The sequence below is a fragment of the Dermacentor andersoni genome, chromosome 6 (assembly GCF_023375885.2).
Source record: "Dermacentor andersoni chromosome 6, qqDerAnde1_hic_scaffold, whole genome shotgun sequence".
Classification (NCBI taxonomy): Eukaryota; Metazoa; Arthropoda; class Arachnida; order Ixodida; family Ixodidae; genus Dermacentor; species Dermacentor andersoni.
In genome coordinates, this window is record NC_092819.1 from 155,254,610 (window position 1) to 155,281,764 (window position 27,155).

The following is a 27,155-nucleotide window of genomic DNA, read 5'->3' on the forward strand; positions in this document are numbered from 1 at the left end:
TCAATGTCAATGGCACAGTGCGTTGCCCGGAATTGTGCACGCTTACCCCCATATGCAGAAATGCATCATAACTTGAAGCCCATGCTTGACTTGATCTAAACGACGCAAGTCGTGAACGCACCAAAAGAAAGGCAGTGAGCGTCTTGGGGGACGTTCGCACCAGGCGTCGTTTATATCAAGTCAAGCATGAGCTTTGTGTTAAGATACATTTCTGAATACGGGGCTAGACATCTGCTTCTTCCAGAAAATGTCGAAGAAACGCCCGCCAAAACCAGGCACATTCGTAAACTTAACTAGGCAATACGAAGCTCCATAGAAAAAAAGAAGAGTGGTATTAAAAGCTTTCAGTATTTTTCTTTCCTCCAAAATAGTTGCGCTCTCGTGGCTTCACTGTACAGAGATAGTGCAGCGTTAGCTAGAAAGCATGAATTTCCTAACTCCATGCCAAAATAAGCTTGTAAAATTATTTAGGTGCTAGAATCCAGGGTTTGTAGCGATCCTTGAAAATCCTTTATTTCTAAAATGCCATTTTCAAGGCATTGAAAACCCTTGAATTTTTAGAAGTACTGGAAAGTCCTTAAACTTGTACACTTGGCTAGACTTAGCAGACATTGCCAAGCGCTTTTTTTCCCTTCTGTGACACTCTTTCGCATGTCACAGAAAATTGTCTCTGGAGGTAATAGAAGGAAAGCGACATCCTTAAAGTTGAAATTACAAAGGAGCTGCAGATACCAGTTTTATGCACATGGAACCGGCGACAAATGTGCTTGGAGTAGCAGAAGCAGGAAGCTCAACAGTTGAGGCATTCGAAGAGAAGCCGTGAAGAGAAAATTGAGAGCGACAGACACAATAAAAAGAAATTAGAAATGACTATTGCTTATTTGATGGTGAAAAAAGCTGAGGCAACAGATGACATCACATACACTGTCAAACCAAACAGTATTCAAAAACTGCAAACGTTGCAGGTCCAAGTAGTTAATTGTGCTATTGCAGAAAAACTTTGAGCGCTTTCTTGAAATCCTTCCTTGTGTGCGTTTTGTGGTGGGCGGTGAAAGGCAAATTAGCAGTCTTTCAAATGTTTGAAATCACTGAAATGCGATTTTTGTTTTCTTTTGTTTGCATTAAAGTTAACAGTGTTCTTGAACAAGTTATTGCCTGTCCAAACTACTACACACATTGCACGAGGTCCTTGAAGTTACTGTGTCGGGGCCTCGAAAGTCCTTGAAAACCATTGAATTTTTTTCTTCAATATTGCTACGAACCCAGTAGAACAACTGTCATGGAGTAAAAACCTTGGCTGAACAGGGAACGCAGAGCACAGGAAGACTAGAAATGCAGTAGTAGGCATGGAGGGCCCTGAAAAAAATGTGCCACATCCGCTCGTCTGCCTTATGTTTCTGCACCTACTGTCGCATTTTTAATAGAAGTGCACTTTCTGTTCTACTCCAATAAACGCAACATTACGAACTCCAGTGTGGGGCAGTCCTTCAGCCAGTGCAGAACTTTTTCTGTACATCCAAGTCAGCTCTGTCATTTTTCCAGCATTGTAGTACAATATTTGTTAAACTGGTTTAGCAGAATATGAGCAGTATACTCTTAAATTAGCTGTTTATTTGTATGCACAAGTGCAGGTCCTCAGTTTGGTTGCATGACAAATTGCCATACCTCAATAGATACAAGAAACAATTTTATTACAGTTTAATAAAATCCAAACAGTAATAATCACAACAATATAATGACATACATTTCTCTTGGTACGTATACAGCCCATGTCTTGGCAGTGTATAAATTCAACTATACACCGCAAGTACTGTGTCCTGACCACTATTATTCACATGTGTAAAACCATCACAGCAATTCAACAAATATCACAGTAATTAGTGACATACACTTTGTAACTGCTTTACATGAGCATAATGTATACAAATGGTCCCTGTGTACCTACACATGACTAGTGCCACCCGAGTACTATTACTCACAGGTGTAAAACCAACAAAGCAGTTCTTTAAAAAATATCACAGCGCTTAGTGATGTACATGCTGTAACTCCCTTGTAGAAACTTAATACAAACACGTGAGGACACAGAAAGCTAGCAGTGGGCATACATGGGAATACCACCGCCTCAATACTAATTCACAAGTGTAAAACCAACCAAGCAGTTCTTTAAAGAATATCACAATGCTTAGTGACATACATTTTCTAACTAGCTTATATAAGCTTTATACAAACATGAGAACATACACAAAGCTAGCGGTGCACCCGCATAGAAGTGCGGCCATCTGAACACGATTATTTGCAAGTGTAAGCTCAACAGAACAGTTCGTTATAGTGACGCACATTTTGTAACTGCCTTATACAAGCTTAGTGCAAGCACAAGAATGCAGAAAAATATAAATTAAAAACTGCTCTATGCATACACAAACAGATCAACACAAATGGTAAACACCGCTTTGAAGACAAATGTGACTGTGGCAAAGCGCAGTGCTGTGCCGGTTGAAATGGCCACCCACAAAAGTATTGAGCAATGCTTAAACCACAGGCAATAAAGTGCTGAAAGACTGCGTCTCCAACGTAACTATTTTAATTCAAATTTCTTCAATATAGGGCTCGCTTGCAGATAAGGCATCTGATCCAACAGACCTGATTTTACACCTGCTACATGCATACAATGCACTCAGATATAACTGGTAATAATAATTATAAAAGGCATTTAAAAACTTGATAGTATGATGAAGATGCATGACTAGGAAAGTTCTGTCCCCCTCGTACTTGTTAAAAAGGTGTAAGTACGACACATGTTCTTTTTTTCCTCAATTTTTGCATTAATGGACAGCCGGGAACCTCGAACCGACACAAAAAAAAGATACTGCTATGTTAATAGTGTTATGAATAATTTTTTGTGAAAGCTTTTTTACAGACAAGTTGCAGTCTCGTTTCTGGAGGTTGAGCTGTATCTTGCAAAATAACTTGAAAAGTGGTCACATGGGAGCATGACACTATATCATAATGTTAGTTTCAGTTGACTCTCTTGCCCTACAAGTCGCTGCTCACTGTGGCCAGTGATGCAACAGCAGTGTCTGTGTGATTTTCATCACACTTCTGTCCTATGCCATTCTTACCAGAGTTGGCGGCACATAGATATCCAAATTTCAAAAGTGTTGCTTTCTCAGGTGGTTGCTTTTGATTTGCTCAATATCAGTTGGCACTTCAGCTGCATCAAACTTCTTTTTTACCTCTTCAACAACAACATCAACAACAATCTTATGACACCTGTGTTGTCCTTCTAGTTGCCTACAAAGACCAGTCAATCTAGCAACAACACTGACAGTCTCTACTATCTTGTAATGGGGGAGAGGTGTGTCCCACCATGTGTTCCACATTGTTGTCACTATGTGGGCTGGCTGGGGAGGCAACAACTGTAATATGTTTGCATTTGCATATATTAAAGTGATGCTTGTACTGTGTTATAACACCTAACTTAGTCTTGCACTTGCTGCACAATAACACTGGCTCACAGTCGTGGTGAAAAGCTTTTGTATGTTGAGCAAATGAGTTGTATCCACTACAAAAAAAGTCAGTGATAGCACACATGTTGCTCTACCAGGCCTGGTGTGGTTCCTTCTGACACTGCTGCTGATGCTGACGCGCTGCTGCTTGCCTCGTACACTGTTGCAGCTGCAGTAGACATGGCAGTCTCTGTATCTATTGCTGCCATGTCATCTGTCATGGTAACTTCCAAGTGGTATCGGGCTCACTTCTGCAACAGAGATGTTGTTTGCCCCTTGATCTCATGATCAGGGCCAATAATTTCGTAGGCATTGTCTCCTGCATCGAAGAACCAATAAGAACAGCATGAATTAATAAACATAGCTCTAAAAAGTACGGACATCAAGACTTAACCACAAGCTTTGCACATAAGTGACCGGGCTTAATGAATAATACTTGCAGGAGGAGTTACACAATTGTTTGTGTATATTACAGTAAAGCCTCATCAGAAGATATTCAAGAGGCACGGGAAACATGTCTCTCGAAACCAAAAATTTTGAGACACTGAGGAGCCAGACTAGATCACTTTATTATGCATCATCACTAAAGTATGTTTTGATACATCTGAAGGAATAAATGCTCAGGGTGGCTTAAAGGGCCCCTAAACCACTTCTCGACATTTTTTGAACATTTCAAGTAAACACGCGTATCGAAATCAGAATGCCGTCACGATCGACGAAGCCAAATGCCAGAGTGCGTAGCACTGCCGGAGCACCACAATATGAAGAATATGACCCCGTGCGCCTCTCTGGATCTATCCTGCACCCCCCAGTTTGTCCTGACGTCACCAGGCTGTCTCTGATGATGTCACCAGTTTCCGGTGCTGTCGATTGGTCAAACGAAAGTGTACGACTGCCGGCAAGGCCTGCAAGCAAATACACACACTCCTTCCTCGTCGCGTTGCGCGCGATGCCATTGTGGGCAGCCAATGGGGGCAAAGAACAAACGCCAACAGAAGGGTCTCCCTATGAGGCTCTTCAACACGAGTCACCATACAGTTCCGTTGTATTAGGGCCACCCCTCGCAGGACGACGGGCCAGCGCGGCAGCAACAGAGCTCGTTGGTGTTGGCCTGTCCCGTAACATTTGGAGGTGTACTAGGCAAGGAAAAGACGATACTGTCCTTATGGCGTGTACCAGATGAAAGAGTGAAATGAGTGGGGACTACTTTTCGATAATCAAACACACGTAGCTCCACTATTACTGCACCGTTTCGAAAAATTCTCGTGGCTACCTGTTCATTGCCTTATTGTGTAGAACTGCAACACCGCAACTAAATTTCAACCTCGGTGGTTTAGGGGCCCTTTAAAGAAGACATTCACAGCTTTTTAGTGACTGTAGATTGTGTTAGCTTCCTTCCCAACTTCTGGAATTTAAACACTTCACTTTGCAAGCCTTGTTGCTCGCAGTACCTTTGAGGTGCTCTTAGGCGCTCGTCAGCTTCAACTGCCGACACTTTCTGCCCTGCACTGTCCTCGTTGCCCTCCTTTTCTGGTTCATGCTAAAAGAGACATGCGCGATTGACTTGTGTAAGGATTGCGTGATCTTTACGCCCTTCGGAGCACACAAGGTGCACAAAGTGAATGTGTCTGGGTTGTGTCCCTTCGAAGTAGTGAATACTTAAAAAGTCATCCTTAGTAACAAAGGTGTCTCTTGTATACAGTATTGTTAACGTGGCAAACATCGGAAAACCAACCAAACCATTTTCAGATGTCTCTTACAACCAAGTGCATCTTGTAATGAGATTCTACTGTACTGAATATTTTTCAACTATGGATCATCTGCATGTACATATAGTCACAAAGACATGTTGTGTGGAATGGCGAATCGGGAAACAGTTCGTACTCTTACTTTTTGTCCCTAACATAAGCAGCTGATAACAATATGATAAAAAAGCAGGCAATGAGGCTAGAATGGAACATAATCCTTCAGCTCTAAACAGTTTTTTGGGCCCACATCATTCCCTCATATGACATAAGGAAACAACTTGATAGCAGTAATGGCTGCATGTGATCTGAGTTGATTGAAACAAACTATACGTAAGGTTGTCCTGTATGTAATTTTATCAGAGTGCTTTTTAGATGTCCTGCTGGTGATCCTGGCTGCGCGATGCTTCTCATGCTTTTTGGCACGATTCCTTTTTTCCACTCCACTTTTTGTTTAGATTTTCTCCCCTTTCCCTTCCCCCTTGTGTAAAATAGCACACTTGAAGTATCAAATCTGTTGAACTAACGTGTGTATCAAACCTATTAACATGTGTGCTTCTCTGTGGTCTGTGTTGTATTTTTGCGCTGCACAATTCAATTCAAGATGAAAGATGGAACGTCCCTGCCTTTAGTTTGTGTGTGTGTGTGTCTCTCTCATGTTTTGAAATATATGTACATTCAGGAGTGCCTGCATGCCCTTCTCTCCTGCTCCAGTGACGAAAAGGAGAGCCTGTTTATGTACCATAGTAAAAAATTCAAAGGTTTTCGCTGTGCCCATTACATCCCTTATCATATGGATCTGTCACAATACAGAGTAGCAGTGGTCCATAATACTAGCCCATCCCAACATAATTATAAATTAACACATACAGACATGCTGCGAAACAGCTGTTGCAAAGCCGCTGGTGAAGGCAATTTCCGCAGCACTGCAGTGGTACAGCCGAGTTCCACCTGTATAGTGACAAATCCATATGCGTGTTAGCAACTCAGTAGTTGCTGATGGTTTCATAAGCTTTACACTACACAATAAAGTAATCTAGACAACTTTGTTGGAACAAATGCAAATAATTAGGACACCACTTAAACACTAACACGATTAATTGCCCCCAATCTCTCACTCACTAAGGGATAATACTACTGAAACATCGGTGGAGAGCTCAGATTAACACAGCCCATAAAGGACAAGCGTTCTTTGAGGAAAACAGCTATAACAGCGGTTAGTTTTCTTGATCATTTTATGTGGTAGCTTTGATTTAAATGTGATGCAGTACTATAAAATACGAAGTGCCGCATTTCTAGCAGCAGAAGGCGTCGTCAGGCTCATGGTACAACAGATTTTTGCACTGTTTGTCAGTGAGCCGACACATACAAAGAAAACCGAATTCACACATACATATACAGTGTCAAGTGCACTTCTCCTTCTGAAAACGCAGCCACCAGTTCCAATGTTGCTGAAAGGAAAGGTTATATAAAGTGCGAGACTGCATGGAACTGCCACTTATGACTGTAAGTGTATGGTCTGCTGATTGCAGAGGTAGTCACATGCTATTTCTAGTCTCTTTTAGAAGCATTACTAAAGAATAAATTAAAATCTATTCATAAGTCACGAATTTCATGCATTCACCGTTTGGCTAAATAACCTGCGAGAAAAAGACATGTTTACCTGGAATAGCAACCTTTTTTCCTGCTGCAAAACTTTCCTTCGAATTAATGAAATAACTTTACAGCGTCATAATGCGTTTCTCGCAACTACTTGCTGGCAGTGGTGAGTTAGTGTTTATATCCGACTCATTGGGCGACAATACTGCCAAACACAAATGCTTCACGAACACGAGAACACGTCCTCGCAGAGAATAGCAACCATATATGCCTCTGTGAGACATGATCGCACCTTTGTGGTCAAAATGTACATTAGAACGACATCACCATCTCATTAAAAAAAAAAGCCTCCGTACAAGGCAGCCGCCAACTGCATAATGTGAAATTGCAACTGATGTCCACTTACTGGTGGCCTGTGTTTGAGTCACTTTTGGCAGTTGACTGGGTGCTGAGAAATGCACGTGCTGGGTTGTCCCTGCAAGGCATACAGGGTTATGTCAAATGTTGAAAATATATATATGCCGGCATTTCATCAGTCGCAAAACAAACGAGTAAACTAATAAACAACTGTAATGTAAACAGAGTACACATCATAAGATAGGCTGTCAACTGTTAATGCATTACGCAAAAAACCTAATGCATAGGAAAGACTATATGTATACACACGAAGCTGACACACAATTTAATTCGCTCTAGGTTTTTCCGTGCAGTATATTCAAATTATTATGTCTCGTGGTTAGAGCAAAATTAGTGTAAATTACGAACTAAATTATCTACCCTGGAAACTTTTCTTCAATATGCACCTGTGCGCGCTTCGAACGAGTAGCGTTGTAAAATTTACGTACATGGCATTTAACATAGTTGCTGAACACGGATTTCCTTTGCCCTGTGTCGTGTACAGTGAGCTACATATATCTGCCCCCCCCCCCCCTTTTTTGTACTAGCCATACTGCGTGCCACTGCACCTATACGCACGTCAATAAACCTCACGACAGAAATAAAAAAAGCGCCAATCACCCATGCCTGCATGTTGTAGTGGGCCTAACCTAACCAAGCATGGGCTGTTGCTTTTTATAGTAAACACAGGCACCGTGCTCATTGCAAGTATGTATCATGTCGCTAACCAAATATGCAATTTTATTGTACCACTATTTTTTTATCACATGGATATATCTGTTGAGAGGCAAGACAAAAAGCAGTCACTTCTCAGAACTAATCAGCTTTCTTAAAACACATTTTTAACTTTTCAATGACACTTGCTGCTATGTGTTTGTCTCCAGAGAGCATACTTGATTTGACTTTCCAATCAGAGACATTACATAAGTATACCATGTTAAGATGACTGCCTGGAGCACGTGAGAATTTTCATCTTCGTGTAACATACTGTATCTTGATTTTGTTGACATTTGGTCAAATGGTACACCCAATATACCCACATACTAGTTTTCTTGTCCAAATAACATGCCAATGTATTTTGATTTTTTGGCATTGGCTCCTCTGCACTACGTGAAGTCGCGCTGCACTGGCTCTTTCACATCCTCGTGTCCTTGCCGCTGCCTTCTAGCGTTATATAAAGCGGGTGCCTGAAAAATATCGTATGCAAAAGTCAACACAAGGGCATGGTGCAAAACAACATCAAGACAGTCAAGGCCATGGCAATAAAAAAGTCTTAGCTCTTAGTCTTCCTAGTGAAATGCATGCAAAACATCCAAATGACTGCAACAGTCAACTGCTAAACTAACTTCAATTTTTAGATTTAAGCAAAAAAACAAATAAACCACAGTTCATCCTTGTTTTTCATGAATGTTAGAATACTCCTGCTAATGAATAGAATATTGGTCATTTTCAGACGTCATAGGTCTGTCATGAGTCTGGTGTATCGCAAACACCACTTGTGACACATCCTAAGCACGTGCCCAGTGTGCACCCCCCCCCCCCCCCCGCACCATCCCTGGTTGTGCCACTGCTGAAGCCATAATTTGAGGATTATAGCTGCAAACATGATTCTCAGTAGGGATGAAAATATTGTCCTTCAGCTCAATGGACATATGGATGTGCCTATAAAAAAGGGCAACAAGGCTTGTTATGGCAAGCTTACCCACATTTCAATACTAACAAGTTCACTGCAGCCTGCATCTAAGCTTACTAAAAGGCATGAACTTATTTTCATGCATGAGGTGCGCAGTGGAGTTCATTTTTGACAGACCCGACTACTGCTGCAGTTTGAAATCTAGCATTTTACATTCTTGTAGGCATGTAAAAGTTGCAGTTAAACCGCAGTTATTAGTTTATTACACCAACCTATTGTTCTGTGTACGACAGACTGGTAACACGGAATTAAAGCAACATTTTATTTTGATATTTTATTTCTCTACTAAAAATATTCAAGCGATAAACACATCTTGATCTGCCATGCTATAGCAAAATGCACACATTACGCTTGTAACCCCCAGAGGAAGGCTGATTTAGCTGTTCATATGACATAACTCTGACACGCCAACTCATATTAGCAAATGCACAGGCATGTCCAAAACAATAAGCGTATGCAAAGCGCCCCTGCAATTGTAATTCCACACAGCAGCCGTTATATTCGATGCCGATGCGTAACTAGCTGCTCGACAATTCACCGAGTTCGTAGACATAAGCATCCTTTCAGTTTCGCACCGTGCACGAAAACCGCAACAGGAGACAAAACCAGACCTATAATCACACCATTTCAACATGAGCAAAAACAGTTCGGTCTTAGGGATAAACACTGTGAGAGCGATTTAGTGCGCGACGACGACGAGCGACGGCTTCGAGCGACAAAACGGGCCGTCGCTTGAACAGATGGCTCGGTTCTGGAAATCTAGAAATCGTCGCTCGTCGCCCAGAAGTGCTATGAGCGACTAGCCAATAGCGCGAAGCCGGAACTGGATGTACATACATCGCTCAAATACTACCGATTGTCGCGCGGAACGAGCATATGATTCAATTTTTATACGTGCAAGGATAAGAACGTACTGCAAGACCACCGGAAATATTTTATGCTACTTTTTATAGTAAAATACATCAACGTAAATTACTAAAGCACGCGTCACGCGTGACTGCAGCCCTCATGCCGGCAACACCGGGGAGGCGTCGCTCAAAATCGTCGCTCGCACGGAGTACGACTTGTAGGCGACGAGCGAACGCGACAGCCATCTCCGTCGCGTCGCTTGTAGCTGCCGCGCGCAAGATCGCTTAAATGGGGTTTATACTTTTTTCAGCATAAAACATGGATTCCTCATGCGTTTTCAGTAAGTTCAAGATAACGCGCCCAACTGACCTCTTGCAGCATGCAGCTGAATGCCTGCGGCAAAGTTTCTAACTAGCACTGGTGCTGCACGTAACTTCAGTGGTCGCAGATTCCCCCTGCGCGAGACACCGTCAAGCGCGCGGTTTACTTATAAAAAAAAAAGCATGCTGCCAGCAAAATGACGCCTTCTGTTATGTGATTCCTTAGTTCAACAGCGTTCCGTACACAGTAGACTGCCAAACTGAATAAATTAAAACACACAAAACGCACGCTAATCACGCTCCGCACAGGCTCGGAATCACGGGCTGGTGAACTAACCATTTTAAGCGTCCTCTCGCCTGGCGTCTTATTGAACATACCATAGTTCTGGCAGCGTTTGCGATTTTTAAAGCTCTTACGGACAACGGCAAAGTTATAAAATCACATGCAGTTATCGCGACGACTGGCTTTTTCGATTGACATCGAGAGACAGCGCGTACGCCTAGTCCTTTGTCAATCGCGTCGGCTAAGCGCAGCGACGACTTCCTGGCGATAGCATGATATATACGGAGAATGTGCACCTAAGTTAGAATTCACTTACCGTGGAGGATTTGTTGTTATATCCAAGGCATGACGAACGACTGTCGTGTTTTCGTGGCGACGCGAGATGGCTGCCACACGTTCTCCCTCGGCTGGCCTTTGCTCGCTGGATGGATCTACTTTCTCCAGTGCTGTGTTGTTCCGCGATCGTGAGCGCGCGCGCGCGCGGTGGAGCCACTCCGAGTGAAAAAGTAGAGCGCTCGCTACGCGTTCCTTTGAACTGCGGCGGCCTGTTCTCTTAGAAGCAAAACGATGTGTTCTTCGCTCAGCGTGCATGAATGATACATTGCCATGTTCGGGGCCAGCCACCTATAGTTGAAGCAGAAGATTACGCTACGTTTTGTTTTCTATTGCCGCAAGAGTCTCTCTTTTCTATTGTCGCAAGAGTCTTTTCACTCTCTCTCTCTGAAGGGGAGAGTGAAAAGCACATTTCACTCTCTCCTTGGTGACAGAGTGAACAATGCATTTCACTCTCCTCGACATTTTGCGAGAGTAAAACGACGCTTTGAAGAGTGAACCGGCAGCTTCACTCCTGCGATACCCTTCCTAGTTTTTAGAGTGTAGTCACCATACTAGGCACTCATTTCGCTTAACCGTGCTAAGCTTCGCGGTGCAATTTTGTGCACTAAGCTTGGGTTTATCCCATTTATGTATTTCAACGTCGGCCATGATATTTCAATGAACATAACTGCGGCTGGATTTTCCCTAATATTTGTCAAGAAAGTGCCAGGAATTAGGAGAAAGCAATTCTTAAGCTATACTTCCTTCCATAAATAGCAGTCAACGTAGTCGAAGCTGGAGATGCACTCTTGCACTGGCTTCGTTCGCACTAGGATACAGTTCGGTATTTTCTGCCTGCAGTTGTTGGCAACTGTTTTTAAGTAGGCTCAGTATTGAAGGAAACAAGCTTTAATCATTGGAAACGAACACGCTGTGGAATACGGCTGCTAATGAGTTGTTCTGGATCATATTTATTTTTGTTCTTTTTTTTTCGGGTTTTTTCTTTGCAACCCGTCGCGAGAATGCGCGCGTGCATGCTCACGCGAGTGAACGTGCTGGCGCGCAGCGAACCATGGACGGAACGGGCGGAGTCATAGCTTTTCTTGGCCGAACTTCTTGTGGAGCTTCCACCCGGTACGACTGCTATGTATCCAAAGGAGTATATTGAATGGACATCAATTTGTGATTTGACGCGTCGGCAAGCGAAGAAGTAAGTAGAGATATGCAATGCGATCTGCATTGGAAGGGTATGCGGATAGAAACTGCTTCTACGCTGCTGAAGGGAATATGGGTGCGTCTTTGCTTTGGCGTTGATGCTTGCGCAGCGGTTAGGCGCAGTCTAGTGCACGAAGAGCTTAGCGAATCGACGCTAGGCTCATGACACACGCCGCAACAGCGAGAACGCCCTTCGCTCCAGGGGAAATGGGGAAACGTGTCGCGCGTTCCCATAGAGGTGTTTGTGGCAACGTTTGTGTTCTATTTGCTGTACAAATAAAAGTAACGATGGGCGCCGCGCTTTTTACGAGTCGTACGAGTGATGCTGTCCTAGAGCACCTACCGAAAAATGCGGAACCTATATCATGAAAACGTGCGGCCGTCGTTCAACCAAGAAATCAAGCACCGCAAGTTCGTTCATGTGCTCGATGAAAGTGTCGATCTTCGTCTTGCCAAGCCCTGGGGGGGGGGGTCCGTCTCCAACAAGTGAAGCGCGTGCATCCTCATAGTCTTTCACAACACGTCTGCCACAATTTGCGTAAGGTACCTTACCTGCCATTTGTCGGACCACAAATACATGCTCGTGGCTATGCGCAGAGAACCCTTCTCCAGAATCGGGAGTTGATGGCATATGGTCGTCCGACGTGTCCGATATACTCCGTATAAAGACAGCGCAAAGATTAATTTCAAACGTTTAGTCAGTGTTTGTCTCATCACTCCGCACAAAACGGGCATGTGCGAAATAGGCGAAAAGGTGTAAATTAATTCTAACGCATTACTATTGCATGTACACTCATTGATCTCCCAAATTTTTTACGCTGAATAGGAAAGTATCTTTATTGTTTGTCGATCTACGTACGCAAATCACTTACAATATGACAGTGAAATAGTTTGCCGGGGTAATTGTCTTTTGCCCTTCGGTGCTCCTGGGACATCCTGACCTATTGCAAAAACAAAAAAAAAAAACGTGTAACGGCGCTTGAAACCAATTCTTAGTTCTAACCGGCACAGGCATACTGTTCCTCGTCTCGCAGGCACAACTCAAAATGTCAAAATAATAAGGGATTCCATGGACCATATCGAGACGTCGACGTGTCTACGCTTTGTTAATCGAGACCACCAGACAGACTACGTCCGCCTAATATACAGCAAAGGGTAAGCGCCGTCATCGCTTTGCGTTTTATTGCTGTTCAAATCCATCCGTCTTGAAATAAATCAATAACAAGACGTTTGCCCTGACTCATTGTTAATTCCAAAACTGAATTTATGACAACAGGAAATTTAGTAGTGATTCGAGTATACTCATCGACCACCGCGGAGTGATGAGTAAACGGCATTGCTTTGTATGATGTTCTCTTGGTCATCTTGCCACCCATATCCGTTACGGTATGCCGTAGCAGGCCGTTGCCCAGTCAGGTCAGGAGTTCCGCACATGTGGCGCAAGGTACGCGGTTAATTTACTGACGCGAAACCAGAGCATGTCCTGTCGAAGGCTGTTACCTGCGCTTTCTGGGCTGTGTGTTTTATGGCGCTGCTGCTGCCAAGCGAAACTTAAGCGCTGGCTGCCCATGCACGTTTTGATTTCCCAGGAGCGGCATAGCGCAGTAAGAAGTATGCATACTGCTTCTAACTTCTTGGCTTGGAGCCGTGTACACCCTTTACATTTATGTGCATAATGGTGCTCGAACGTGCGGATATAACGGCACACACAAGTAAGAAAGGTGGGGTTAATGCAAGGAACAGAAGGAGGAGCGAGCAGACAGGATTATGATGACGGTTATGATGATAATTATTATAATGATGTTTGTTATTTATAATCAATATGGTGGTAGGGGGTGACTAAGCAGGCTAGTCGCTGCTTAAGCTATGATCAGGTATTACATACATGCAAAGCAGTCCAGCGGTCGGTGTATCTCTCTTTGATATTTCTCTCTTGATTGGAACCTCTATCTCTAGAACCTATGCCTCCAATGACTCCGGTATTTATCAGTCTCTTCCCTACAAGGTACATGTTTTCTAGTGTCCTTGCTGGATGAATATCTATGCAGTCGATTGCGACGAGATAAATAGTTTCCTTACTTTGCTGCAGCAAAGGCATGACTGACCCTGTCGCGAATATTTGCGTCTCTATGCTTGCGTCTACAGAGGACAGGTCGAGCCTCAAATGGGGAGGCACTGACTTTTGTGTTATCTCGTCGATGTTCCTTCCTGGTAACTTTTTTGCCCCATTTGTAAATTTTCAGTCTTGTTTCCGTCATTTGAAGCAGATTTACTTTCTGTGGTTCTCTCATTTTCTTTTTGAAAAAATCGGGTATTTCATTTACACTTTGAATTGCTCTGGCCTTGGTTGTGAATTTTCTTGGCTACTACTTATATTTTAACGTATTAAATGCTGCTGCTCTCACAACCCTTCGTATTATTGATGGACTAGGCAACTGGTACAGCACGTAAAAATACGGTTCAATTCAAAAGCAGTATTTAATTTGCAAGCCGCACTAAGAAGTAAGCTTTAGGTGACAAACGAGAGAAAAAAGAAAAATTAACTCAAATTTTCTGGAGAAATGCTTGAGGCAAAAGTTTTTTTCATCAACTGCACGGCGCAGAAATATAACCCGCACATATAAGCATTACAGTTTGCGCTATGACAACCTACTGGAGGCGTCAGAGTGATCACCAGCGTTTGTTGGCCATATTGTGGCGCTGAGAAGGCGATGTCATATCCCGCTGTCGTTGCTTACTGGCTATGGTTGTGGGCTGCCAAGCACGAGGCGGTGGGATCGAATCCCGACCACAGTGACTGCATTTTAAAGAGAGCAAAATGTACAAACACCTGTACACTTAGATTTTGGTGCACGTTAGAGAATGGCAAATTCCCTGACTCCCTCACTAGGAAATACTGTGGTATTAAGGTTCTAAACAGGGATAAAGTGCCTCAGAAAGGCTAATCAACGTTTCGATAGGAGGACTTATATTCGTCAAAGGCGGCCTCGTCATCCTCGGCGTGTTAGCTTTAAAGGCTTAGTACAGTGACGTCACATGCGGCTGTGGGTGGCGGCTGGTTGTAAAGGGAGAGACTTCAAAAATAAAGAGCGCTGTCGCCTGACGTCTGTAAGCGGGGTTCCTAAGACGGGTGGATAAGAGCGGGAGAGTGGGAACGTGGGGAGAAAAGAAAGCAAATCAGGGGGAAAAACTGAAAACAACAGTGGGGACACAAAGAGGGGGAAAACAAGAAAAGAAAAAGATGGGCATGGGACGGTGGACGTTGGCGGCATGTTTTCTGGAAAAAACAAGTAAACAAGACGGGCATAGGACGGTGTTCGGGAAGCGAGAGGTTAAGTTCAGGGGTGTCGTTGGTGGCATGCTTCTGTGGCATGCTCGTGCTTTGTTTTAGACAGTTGAATGAAAGGCTCAAAGCAGATCGATCTCACAAGCACTGCCCGCACGGGGGCTTATTTGCGTATTATACCACCTCCCTGCAGGCCTTTCTTGCACTGTTAAAATGTTGCAGTTCTTCCACGTTTGGTGTTAAACGAGGCGCGATGCATATCGCGTCAATTGTACTAAGCGTTGAATATAGTGCCGTCCTTGCCGTCACCACCTACCTGTCTGGAGATGTTGTGCACCTCGCACAGGTGCTTCTCGTACCTTGGCCGCAGTGGCGGTCAGCAACCGTTGTCCTTGGGCCGCGGCTGCCTCGACCACGGCACAGTGACGCATGAGCTGCTGCACGCGGTGGGCTTCTTTCATGAGCACTCGCGCCCCGACAGGGACAACTACATCGACATCTTCCCAGAAAATATTCTGGAAGGTGAGCGTATATTTATGTTAAACATTGAAACGAGCCTAATACCACAAGTTTACATTGTTGGGTCTTCTAGATTCTTTTTTGCGGCGCCGTGCCTCAGCGACCTGCTGTCGTTAGGAACGCGCTGCAAAAACTTATTTTCTTTATTTATGTGCCGGCTGTGCCTACTTCTATGCAGTGATGTCGAGTCTAATTCAGGGTCACGCCACGTATGCTAGACCTCACGCTTGCCACTTTGCAACGTATTGAATCCCGCCAGGACGAAATTTGTAATAATTTGCACGCACTAATGAATTAGCTGGCGTTGATTCATGTCGTGCTAAATCAGTTAAGCAGTATGCCTCGTACTGTTGATGCCGATGTTGTGTCAGTGAAATGTTCCGTCACAAATGCATCGCCCGAATCACTACATATATCTAACGGAATTTCTACACAGGTACTACGTGCTGGAAAATATCCAACTACATTTCAAATAGACCATGTTACCCCTCTTTCTGAAGAGGGCGACAGGTTCGACCCTTCTTGCTATCGCGTGATATCTCAGTGTCCTTAAGAATATTTTTGTGAAGACATTCGCAAAACACATGCATTTATTTTTGGACAAATATCATGTGTTATGAGCACATCAACACGGATTCTGGCCCATGCGTTCTGCAAACACAGCACTGCTCACAGTGTGTCAAACTTTAAGTACCGCCCTTCCACATAAATTCGCTGTAGCAGTTTTTCTTGATCTCAAAAGAGCATTTGATACCGTAGACCACGAAATGTTACTTTACAGATTACGTAAATATGGCTTCCGCAACACGATATCGCATTTCTTAGAGTTACCTTAAAGTTCGTCAACAAATGGTAACGATTAACGTTATTCTTTCCCTTCTGTCCACGGAAACAGGTGTGTCACAAGGTTCGGTATTAGGTTCGTTGATTTACTTGCTATACATTAAAGAATTACCACAAGTACTAACTACTGCCGAAATGCTCATGTATGGTGACGACACCGCCCTTATTATTACTGGTGAAAATATGTCACACGTAGAAGAAAAAATGAATACCGAACTAGACAAAATTTCTGATTGGTTTACTGCTAACAAGCTTACGATTATTCCTAATAAATGTAATTACATGGTATTACATTCCAGAAATACTACTACTCCACTTAATGATATAATAATAATAACAACAACAATAATAATAATAATAATAATAATAATAATAATAATAATAATAATAATAAGCCTATTCATGTCCACTCCCGGACGAAGGCCTCTTCCTAGATCTCCAATTACCCCTGTCCTGCGCCAACCGATTCCAAATAGCATCCGCTAATTTCCTGATTTCGTCGCACCACCTAGTATTCTGTCGTCCTCTACTGCGCTTCCCATCTCTTGGTACCCATTCTCTCACCTTAATGGTCCAACGGTTATCTAATCTGCGAATTAGATGACCTGTCCAGCGGCATTCTTTTATTTTAATGTGTATTAGAATATCGTCTATACCAGTAAGCTCTCTGATCCAAACCGCTCTCTTCCTGTCTCTCAAAGTTTTGCCTAGCATTCTTCGTTACAGTGCTCTTTGCGCAGTCCTCAATTTGTTCACAAGTTTCTTTGTTAGTCTCCAAGTCTCTGCCCCATGTGTCAGCACTGGTAAGATGCACTGATTGTATACCTTCCTTTTCAATGATAACGGTAACCTTCCAGCCAGGAGCTCAGAATGTCTGCCGTATGCGAACCAACCCATTTTTATTCTTCTGCGAATTTCCTTCTCGGGGGCAGGGTTCTTTGTGATTAGTTGACCTAGGTAAACGTACTCCTTCACAGACCCTAGAGGCTAACTGACGATCCTGAATTCTTGTTGCCTTGGCCAGTTGTTCATCATTATCTTTGGCTTCTACATATTAATCCTCAGCCCCACTCTTACACTCTCTCTGTTAAAGGGAAACTGAAAGCTTTTCCAGAAAATATGAGTTAAGAGCAGTACGTCATGATTTTCAACCTTCTGAATTCAAATATCGCATCGAAAGTGAGCGAAAGAAAGCGCAAACAGATTTTATTTTGACGAAAAGTGCAGCAGGAGACTCGGGGCAGCTAGCGCGCCTCGTTTCCGCCTCTGATTGGTCGGGCGCCTCGTGACGTCAACAACGGTCTTCGTCCAGCCCGACTGCTGCCGCTACACATGAAGCACGGTGCAAAGTAGTTTGGTGCTGTTTTGCTGAGATGGTCATAGAAAATTTCGAGAGCTTGCGATTCTCTGAGGAGTTAGGCGTTAAGTCCAAGCCCCACGAGAGCGATCTTGGGCGCGACGGCCACGTACGATAGCTTCGAGCGACAAAACAGGCCGTCGCTTGAACAGATCGCTCGTTGTTGTCGCTCGATTGCTCGTTTCCAGAAATCTAGAGCTCGTCACTCGTTGCCCGGAAGTGCTATGAGCGACTAGCCGATGGTGAGAAGCCGAAACTTGATGTACCTAAATCAAATACTACTGTTTGTCGCACGGAATGAGCAAACTATTGAATTTTACACGTTCAAGAATAAGAACCTAGTGCAAGACCTTCAGAAATATTTTATGCTCCTTTTTACAGTAAAACACATCAACTTAAGTTGATAAAGCACGCGTCACGCTAGTTTTGGTGCGTAAATCGCTGCCCTCATACCGGGAAGTCGTGGCTAAAAGCCGTCGCTCACGTGCAGTTCGGCTTGTAGGCGACTAGTGAACGTGACAGCCATCGCCTCGCTTGTTGCTGTCGCTGCCGCGTGCAAGATCACTTGCATGATGTTTATACTTTACTCTCTACATGTACGAGCCGATTTTGAAAAAGCCGGCCTCTCCAAGAAGCAAAAAAAAAAATATACTTGTGCAAGCAGTGCTTTCCACGCATATCCTTCTGTTGGAAATGTTCCTTGGCGAGTATGTTTTTTGCTAAGCTGCACTCAGCCATCCAGTGAGTACGTTTCCTTGGCAACAACTGTAGTGTTATGTTCCTGCAGGCCTCCTCGTAGAACGTAAGCGGTGATGCGATCTTCGGCATTTGTGCGCTGCCCCAAAGCTGTCGGCAATCTACACAGATAGTTGCAACGCGCGAAAAGTTTGCTGGCTGTTGTAGCACGTGTAGTATAGAACAGAGTGCCATCCGCACGCTACTCGTAACCGGCGAATTTCGTCGGCTACGTGAGATGGTCGGTTTCTCTATGTGTGCGAGAGAAGGGGGAGTGCAGTGTGCTGGCATGAGCCGGCTTTCCAACACATGCAAACTTTACACTTGCACTGCGTTATGGTAGCTGCATGTAGGCTGTTTCACAACACACGTGCGAATAGGAAATTCCCGGCGCTTGGCGATGAAAACTGCGTCAAGGGTGGGAGATAAACATGCACCTTCCGTTCAGCGTGCTAACACGAATGAGAACCCAAAGCACGCTTTATTGATAAGCTCTGGTAGTAATCGTCGTCACGGAAGTGGTTAGAGCACAGCACTATTGTTCTTGAGCAATTAAAGTTCTTTCACTTCACAGCAGCCTCGCACTTAGCTGAAAGCTTATTGTCTTGCGGGAACTAATGGAACATCGGAACATCATCGCGGCCGCTTGTGCTTGGGCAACCGCAGGCTGCACAGAACACCGGCATGATCGGCTTACAAGTTGCCTTGAATATTGAATACCTTGAATATTTCTTCCAAGCACACAGTGAATAGAAATTCGAGAGATTGTGCCTCCTTGTCTGACTCCTTTCTTTATAGCTATCTTCCTACTTTTCTTGTGTAAAATTAAGGTGGCTGTGGAATCTCTGTATATATTTTCCAAGGTATTTACGTAAGTGGTCTGGTACTCCTTGATTACGCAATGCCTCTATGACTGCTGGTATCTCTACTCAGCCAGATTCTTTTTCGTAATCTATGAAAGCTATTTGGAGCCTTATTGTACTCGGCGGATTTTTCGATAACCCGATTAATGACATGGATGTGATTCACTGTAGAGAATTGTTTCCTGAAGCCCGCCTGTTCCCTTGCTTGAATAAAGTGCAGTGTTGCCCTTATCCTGTTGGAGAATATTTTGGTAAATATTTTATTTAATACTGGGAGCAAGCTAATAGGCCTATAATTTTTAATTTTTTTAATGTCTCCCTTTTTGTGTATAAGTATAATGTTTGCATTCTTCCAGTTTTTGGGGCCCTTGCAGTTGATATATACCTCGTATAGAGAACAGCCAGTTTTTGCTTATATATTGTCTCTCCCATAATTGAATAAATCGACTGTTATTCCATCTTCTCCTGCCGCTCGTCCTTGTTTCATGTCGTGCAAGACCATTCTGACCCCATCGCTAGTTATAGGAGTTCCTGTACCCTGTTCATTACTGTTTTTAATTGAGGTATTCTGACTCCTCTGGGTACTGTACAGGTCAGTACAGAATACTTCCGCTGCTTTTACTATATCGGCGGGATTGCCGATGATATTACACTGCTTATTTGTCAGTGTATACACCTTGTTTTGTCCTATGCCAAGTTTCTCTCTCACCAGTTTCAGGCTGCGCCCAATATTTACGGCTTCTTCTCTCTTTCTCACGTTATAATTTCGAATATCCTTTATTTTTGCCGTGTTGATCAGTATTCACAGTTCTGCCAATTCTATATTGAGTGCGACACTTTCATTTTTTGTCGTTTATTTATTAGGCCCTTTGTTATTTGGTAGACATTGCCTACTGGTTGCCTTGGTGCTTTGCCTCCCACTACAGTTGCTGCCTCTGAAGCCAGCCTCATTACGGTTTCATTCATTAGCTCTATGTCATCATTATCATCTGTATGTTCTAAAGCTGCAAATTTGTTTGCGAGTACCAGCCTAAATTTGTCTGCTTTTAGCCTTACTGCCTCTAAATTCACCTGTTTCTTCTTGACCAGTTTTACTGTTTCTCTTTTCAAATTCAGGTGAATCCTAGCCCTCAGTAACCTATCATCACTGTACTTTACCCTACCTATCACTTCTACATCCTGCGCTATGCTGGAATCGGCACAAAGTATAAAATCACTTTCATTCCTTGTTTCACCATTAGGGCTTTCCACGTCTAGTTTCTGTTGCTACGCTTCCAGAAAAAGATGTTCAATATTTTCAGCTTATTCCTTTCTGCGAATCCTACCAGCACCTCTCCTCTAGCGTTTCTAGAATAGTCACCGCAGTTGCGAATTGCCTGTTCTTCCGCCCGCTTTTTCCCCACTTTTGCGCTGAAGTCACCCATTAATACTGTATATCTAGTTCGCACTTTTCTCATCGCTAATGCAACATCTTTAAAAAACTGATCTACATCCTCATTATTGTATCTGGATGTTTGAGCGTAGGCTTGTACTAACTTTAATCTATACTTCTTATTATGTTTGATTATGACTACGGCTATCATCTCGTTAATGCTGTAGAATTCACCAATGTTGCCCGCTATGTCCTTATGGATTAAGAATTCCACTCCGTATGGCTTCTTATCTGGCAGACCTGTATAGCAGAGGACATGGCTGCTATTCAGCAACGTATCAGCCTCTCCAGTTCTTCTAACCTCACTAAGGCCGGTGATATCCCAAGCAATGTCTTATACTTCTTGGAATACTACTGCCAAGCTAGCCTCAGTCGACAGAGTACGGCAATTAACGGTTAACAGGGTCAGTTTCTATTGGCGGCCTGTCCGGTCTCAGAGATTATTAGCACGCTCTGCTGCGTTACAGGTCTGACCGCCGCCTTCGACAGCTACTCCGCAGCTGCTTGGGACTGAGGTCCTTGAGTGAATTGTAGATATCATTGGGGAGGTTGTGGCCGAATACTGCTTCAGGGAGTCCAATTCCTGTTCTGGTGAGGAAATGCCTTTGTTCAAGCTTACTGGGCCTTCCTGGAATAATATAGACCTACTCGCTTCCGGCATCTTTCGCCGGTATCAGGCACCACTCTAAGCTTGCAGATGTAGTGCACTGGAGGAGGTCATACGCCGATACACCATGGTCAACTAAAAAAAGAAAGAAAAGAAGGGGGATGGATTTGAACTTCCCACTACCGCAACCGAGCATAAGACATAGCTCAGTAAGATAATCCCCCAGGCGGCTAGGCTACCTTGTCGTCTAGAAGTGCGGCCTAGAGGGTTCTACGCGCCTAAAAGATCCGCTGATTTGTCCGACCTTTGTGGGTTTTGCTGATGGTCATAGGCTGCACGGCATAGCGTCAATTCTTGCTGGCCCTAACCTCCTGTTTCCCGAAACTCACGCGTGCACGTGGTCTTGAGCACGCCTAGATACACGATATACTTTCGCTGAATTTGAAAAGCACTTTAGACTTGTCCGCAAAAATAAAAATGGAAAAGCTTTTCAGCGCTTACCGAGAGGCCCGGAGTTGCGTATAATCCACTCATCACGTCTGCTTGTCCATTGGCGTCCGAAAACTATCGAACCCGGGTCAGAATGGCCAGTAGCATCGCCGTCTCAATACCGCTCTGAGTCTCGCGCGAAGCGCTGTCTCGCGGGCAAGCGCTGTCAATAGTTTTAAATGTGGATTCCCAACATGCTCTTCACACTGTCCTTTTGAAAGAAGCAGCAGCTTGTATGGCGACAGGGAGATTGCCTACAGATATTGGTGGTATAATAAACTAAAAAGCCAAATGAATTCCTGCATTGCTTTACTGTCCCTTTAAAATAAAAAAAAAGAAAATGCGGAGCACATTTAGTACGCAGATGTCTTGCCATGCAACACCGCCCGATTTGTTGTCTGCTAGCAATGCAAAGCATTGTACTGAGAACCTTACGTATGGTTTAATGTTTTGGCAGAACCACTTATTGCTCACAGGTGAGAGCGAGCATTCGCCCTTGTGAAGCGGGGTAAGAAATTTGAGTGACACTCGATATTAGGCCCTCGTCACCTTTGTGTTATAAGAAAACGTAGAGTGACAACATCAAAGGTTTATTGCACGAATTACTTCCACGTGTGCACATAAGTATAAGAGGTGGAATACAGCAAGGCTATTGTTCCTGCCCCTTTTATTTCCATTCGCTGCTAGAACAGTACGAAAGAGAGAGAGTAAAAAAGAAAGAAACAATAAACATTTATTGGTGGTCTCAACGTCCTGATCTTGACTCCTTAGCATTCTTTAATGAGAATTCCCTTGATGATCTCAAAGTTTCGATCGTTGGCGAAGCTGCCAAATGATTTCGAGAGCTGGTGCTCCGTATTTCTGACTCGGCACCTCCTCCTCAGGTATTCGGGGAAATCGCGAAAAAAAGAAGTGCATTAGTGTCATAAAAAAGAAAGGATTGAACCTTACTAAGTACCTAATTTTGTTATACAAGTGAAGAAAATTATTAAAAAAGTAACCGAACTCGCACTGTCAGTCACAGTGCAACTCACTAGTATAGTACATAAATGAAAAACAAATGTTTCCTTCCGAAACGAACATTCAGAAGCTGTGGTGGCTCCCCATGAAGGTCTATGAATAATGAAGCGATTCAAACAAAAAAAATGTATTGGCACAGAACTGAAAAATGAAATAGGAGAAAAAAAGAAATGAAAGACGGCGAGTATACTAGGTTAAGTCATAAGTATATTGCATGAGTTACATCAAACTCGTTTTCTAATAAAACAATGTTCACGCCAGATTAGGGTGTTCATTATGACGAAGGGCACAGCAAAATTAAACCCAACTTGAAAAGAAATAAAAATATCGCATCTTAGGACTTATTGTTGTGCTTTGTGTCAAATATTTCTTTCCGACATGCGAACACGCGTAAACCGAAACACATACAGGAAATAAGCACAGACGGGATGACTGACAGGACAGTCATGACACTCGTCGTCTCTGTTGCTTATCTATTCTTCATTTATCTGTTCGCCCCTATCGTCCATATAGCAAAACGGAAAGCCTTTTTTCTTTCCTTCAAGCTAGAAGTTTACGAAAAGGAAAAAAGAAACTTAGGGCACACTTCGTAATCAGGATGTTTCGTGGTATTTCGTGTCAATATCCTGGTATTGCTACAATGAAAATGCAATAATGACTTTGGCAGGCCCTGTTCTTCTTTGCTCAATGAATTTCCGCCCTTCCTTTGCCTCGCAGAGTTCCTGCCAGTGTTCCGGAAGGTGAAGCCTAGTCAGATCCGCTTGCTGACAGAATTCGACTACGACTCGATTATGCTGTATGGCTCGGATTCATTTTCCAAAGGTCCCGGTCTCCCCTCCATGCTGGCAAAGAATGGCACTCGGCTCACGGATGTGTACGAGAAAACCGGGCTAAGCAGGCTGGATGTTATACGCATAAACACCCTGTACAATTGTACATAGAGGTGTCTGAATCTTGTGCCGTGATGTCTTTTACCAAATAGTATATCTCGTCAAAGAATTGGCACGAACATGCCTTTAAAAAGGCGCCACACCAAGTGAACAACGGGAACATGTATGAGAAGGAAGTGGCTATCGGTAGACAAAACTGCGGTACTTGTGGGCCGCACTCCACGGTCGACACCTTAACGATAAGAGGCGCTACCCAACAGTGAGAATACAGTGCGATTGAGTGTTTTACTATGCCACGAACACGTCCTTGAAGAATAAATATTTTTGACTGGTCGGTTTCTGTTTTACCGGAGTCAATGCTGATGATTTTTTTTACATACGTATAGTATTCGTTTTGTTTTTGCTCATGCACATGTTTAGTTTATCAACTCCGCCTACGTGAAGGAGTAACTTGAGAGTGGCAATCCATGCACGGTACGGGGTGCACTACAGGAACCAGGACTGCAGTGCACTACGTGGAGGCAGGATTATTAGGAATATTTAGTACTTAAACTTCGCAACTGCTTTCGGGCACGCACGGCAAAGGGCTATCGTCGGCTGCAGGAGCTTGCCCTTCGAGCATTTTTGTGGCGCTTTTTGAATCGAGAAGGCATCACCATCGATGAGCATTATGTTGTCACAGCTGAGCAGAAATAAAACCACCTCAGCCAACAACCCTGGCATATTATCTGAGGATTGTTGAACGCACGCAGAAGCAAACATACGCGAACAGACACGCACGCCCGCACGTACCACCCGCCGCGGTTGCTTAGCCGATATGGTGTCGCGGGATGAAATCCCAGCCGCAGCGGCTTCATATTTATGGAGGCGAAATGGAAAGACGCCCGTGCCGCGTAGATCTGGGGCACGCTAAAGATCCCCTGATGGCCGAAATTAACCCGGAGGCCTCCATTACGAAGTACCTCTCAATACATTTCGGCTGGTGTCACGTGAAATCCCCCAGTTCCACTCAATTTTCACGCGCGGACGCACGCACACATGTACACACCCATATATATATATATATATATATATATATATATAGATCAAGAACAAATTTGCTTAGATGTTACTGCTGTCACGCTTTATAGCTCAACAACCCACGCAAAGACTCAAACGCGAAATCTGAAGAATAGTTTGAAAGTATTAGTTTGAATCGTAGGCGAAGGCTTCACGTATTAAAAAGTGTCACTTTTCTCATGTGTTCGACCATTCGTGTAGGTCGTGCAAATGAGGTTTCCTCTTAGCATGCGTGGGTCATGTGCTCCGCGACTCCGGAGGCAACATTCAGAACGGTCTGTGGCCGCAGAACAACGTGCTTCAGGCCGTGCTCTGCTACTTGCGGCTGTGATCGCCTTTTCGCACTCGCCATAGCTGCTCTCGAGGCCAGCAGGTGCTGCCAAATGCAGGCACCACGTATTCAGACACAAATTGAAGCACCCGACTAAAGTACTCGACGAAATCTAGCACTGTGAGATTTCCTAGTTGCACGCCTGTGAGATGAGCTATTTAAGTTTTTGTTGCTGTTTTTATTGTTGCTGATGCCACGGACTATGAATGTTTGCTTTCGAACTAAAACCATAGGCACAAAACTTAAATAAATAAGCGGTCTTAGTGAATCGGATACTTCTTATACGTAATGGTCGGGGAACGTGGGTCGTGCAAACGTCATGAAAAATCTATGCAAGTCGCATTCGCATTTGCGCATTCAGGATCTACTTCTTCAAGCAAAAATAGTGAAAGTTTAACGTGTCAGGCTCAGTAGCCATTTTCATTTCAATAGCGAAAGACGTGCCAACTGTTCGTAGCAACTGTAATGTAGAAGCACTGAAATGTAACCTAGTATGTGGTTACGTAACGTAGAATTGCGGCATATGCAATAACTGCGCTGCAATTCCCTGCGAAAGCGACGAAATACAGCGCAAGGTATCGCGATTGGACGCCGCTTGTATACACTTGCAAAGGTGCATTCAGCCCGTAATTTGAGCGCGCACACACTCTAATGACACAGGAAACAGGCCTTCGTGACAGCAACTCTGCCACACCGTCTACAGCTCCGTCCGGTCATGGTCACCGTAAGTTAAAATTTCTTTACACCAACTATTACTTAGTAAGTATTGACGTTAACAATCCCGGGTTAATGGGAGTTTCTTTATGAAACCAAGGAATTTTTGCTGGAAAAGTGGACGAGGAAGGCATTGGAAGCAGTTACGAGGTGCTACATAGATGTTTAAATGACCCCTGATTAGGCCACATTGGGAATTCCGGTTATACACTGGAAGTAGTAGTGTAACCTGGAAGAAGCGTTCTACCGCAGGTATTTTTCGAATTGGTTTTTTGACAACCGATGTAGAAATATTTTGATATAGCGAACCCACGACTTCGGGAGGCGAGTGCCACCGACAGCATAGACAAGGTCTTCACTTGCCCATACCTAGCCCCCCCCCCCCCCCCAAATGAAATTCCTTCACTGTATTCTCTCATGCCGAAGAGGGACGAACACATCTTCTTTTTTCCTCTCGCTTTTTGCTGCCCGCGGCACTTCTGGTCTCCGTCTCGAGTGCGAAGTGTCGTGGTTGTTTCGTTCCGTGCAGTGCATGATTTTGGGCTCTGCGGACGAGACCGCTTGACCAGTGGTATCGGTCAGTGCTACTCAAACGCTGAGGCAGGCTCAAGCGGATCACAGAGCATGATTGGCCACTGGAAGGCTAGAAAATTACACGGTTTTGCTCTCTGCCGGCTCGACTGCACAACACGGGAATGAAGAGACAAACCCTCCCTCTTACACGTTACGAAGTAAACAAAAATATACGATGACCTTCCGTGTGTATGACATATTATTCCTTTAAACTTGAATTCGTTACTTGAAGCAACCGATTAAACAATTGACTGTAGTTGCCTTGAATAATTATCGAGGCCACATGTCAACGAGAGTGACATCACAGCCCGGCGACGTACGTACGTAGTGAGCGCGGCGCCCGCAAGGAGAAGGGCAATAGGCGTTTTGTTTGAAATTTCGCCTCTTTCCACGACGCGTAGTGATTTAATATTTACCAGACAGGATCGTTAGCATGCACTGTATGCATTGCGCTTGTCAGCTGAAACTGGCGAAGTCAGGTGAGCGGCCCTATATACCAAGAAACTCAGGATTCAA

At 44.0% G+C, this 27,155-nt stretch overlaps 1 protein-coding gene and 1 long non-coding RNA gene across 2 annotated transcripts; one reads left to right on the top strand and one right to left on the bottom strand.

The window, feature by feature from the left end:
* Nucleotides 1-1,666: 1,666 nt before the first annotated feature.
* On the bottom strand, nucleotides 1,667-7,949 carry LOC140218837 (uncharacterized). The gene is made up of 3 exons (XR_011895026.1): nucleotides 7,257-7,949; nucleotides 6,122-6,202; nucleotides 1,667-3,825 (listed from the first exon to the last, which is right to left on the bottom strand). It is a non-coding gene; the product is annotated as an uncharacterized lncRNA (long non-coding RNA).
* Nucleotides 7,950-15,525: 7,576 nt separating this feature from the next.
* On the top strand, nucleotides 15,526-24,298 carry LOC126523749 (astacin-like metalloprotease toxin 4). Its single transcript, XM_055066967.2, has 2 exons — nucleotides 15,526-15,729; nucleotides 23,790-24,298. Exons 1-2 carry the CDS (start codon nucleotides 15,534-15,536, stop codon nucleotides 24,011-24,013), a joined length of 420 nt encoding a protein of 139 aa, XP_054922942.2. The 5' UTR covers nucleotides 15,526-15,533; the 3' UTR covers nucleotides 24,014-24,298.
* Nucleotides 24,299-27,155: the final 2,857 nt, after the last annotated feature.

Coding starts and splice junctions, on each gene's coding strand:
- LOC126523749 (XM_055066967.2), top strand. CDS start 15,534: ATGTTGTGCACCTCGCACAGGTGCTTCTCGTACCTTGGCCGCAGTGGC. Junction 15,730..23,789: donor CCCAGAAAATATTCTGGAAG/GTGAGCGTATAT, acceptor TTTGCCTCGCAG/AGTTCCTGCCAGTGTTCCGG.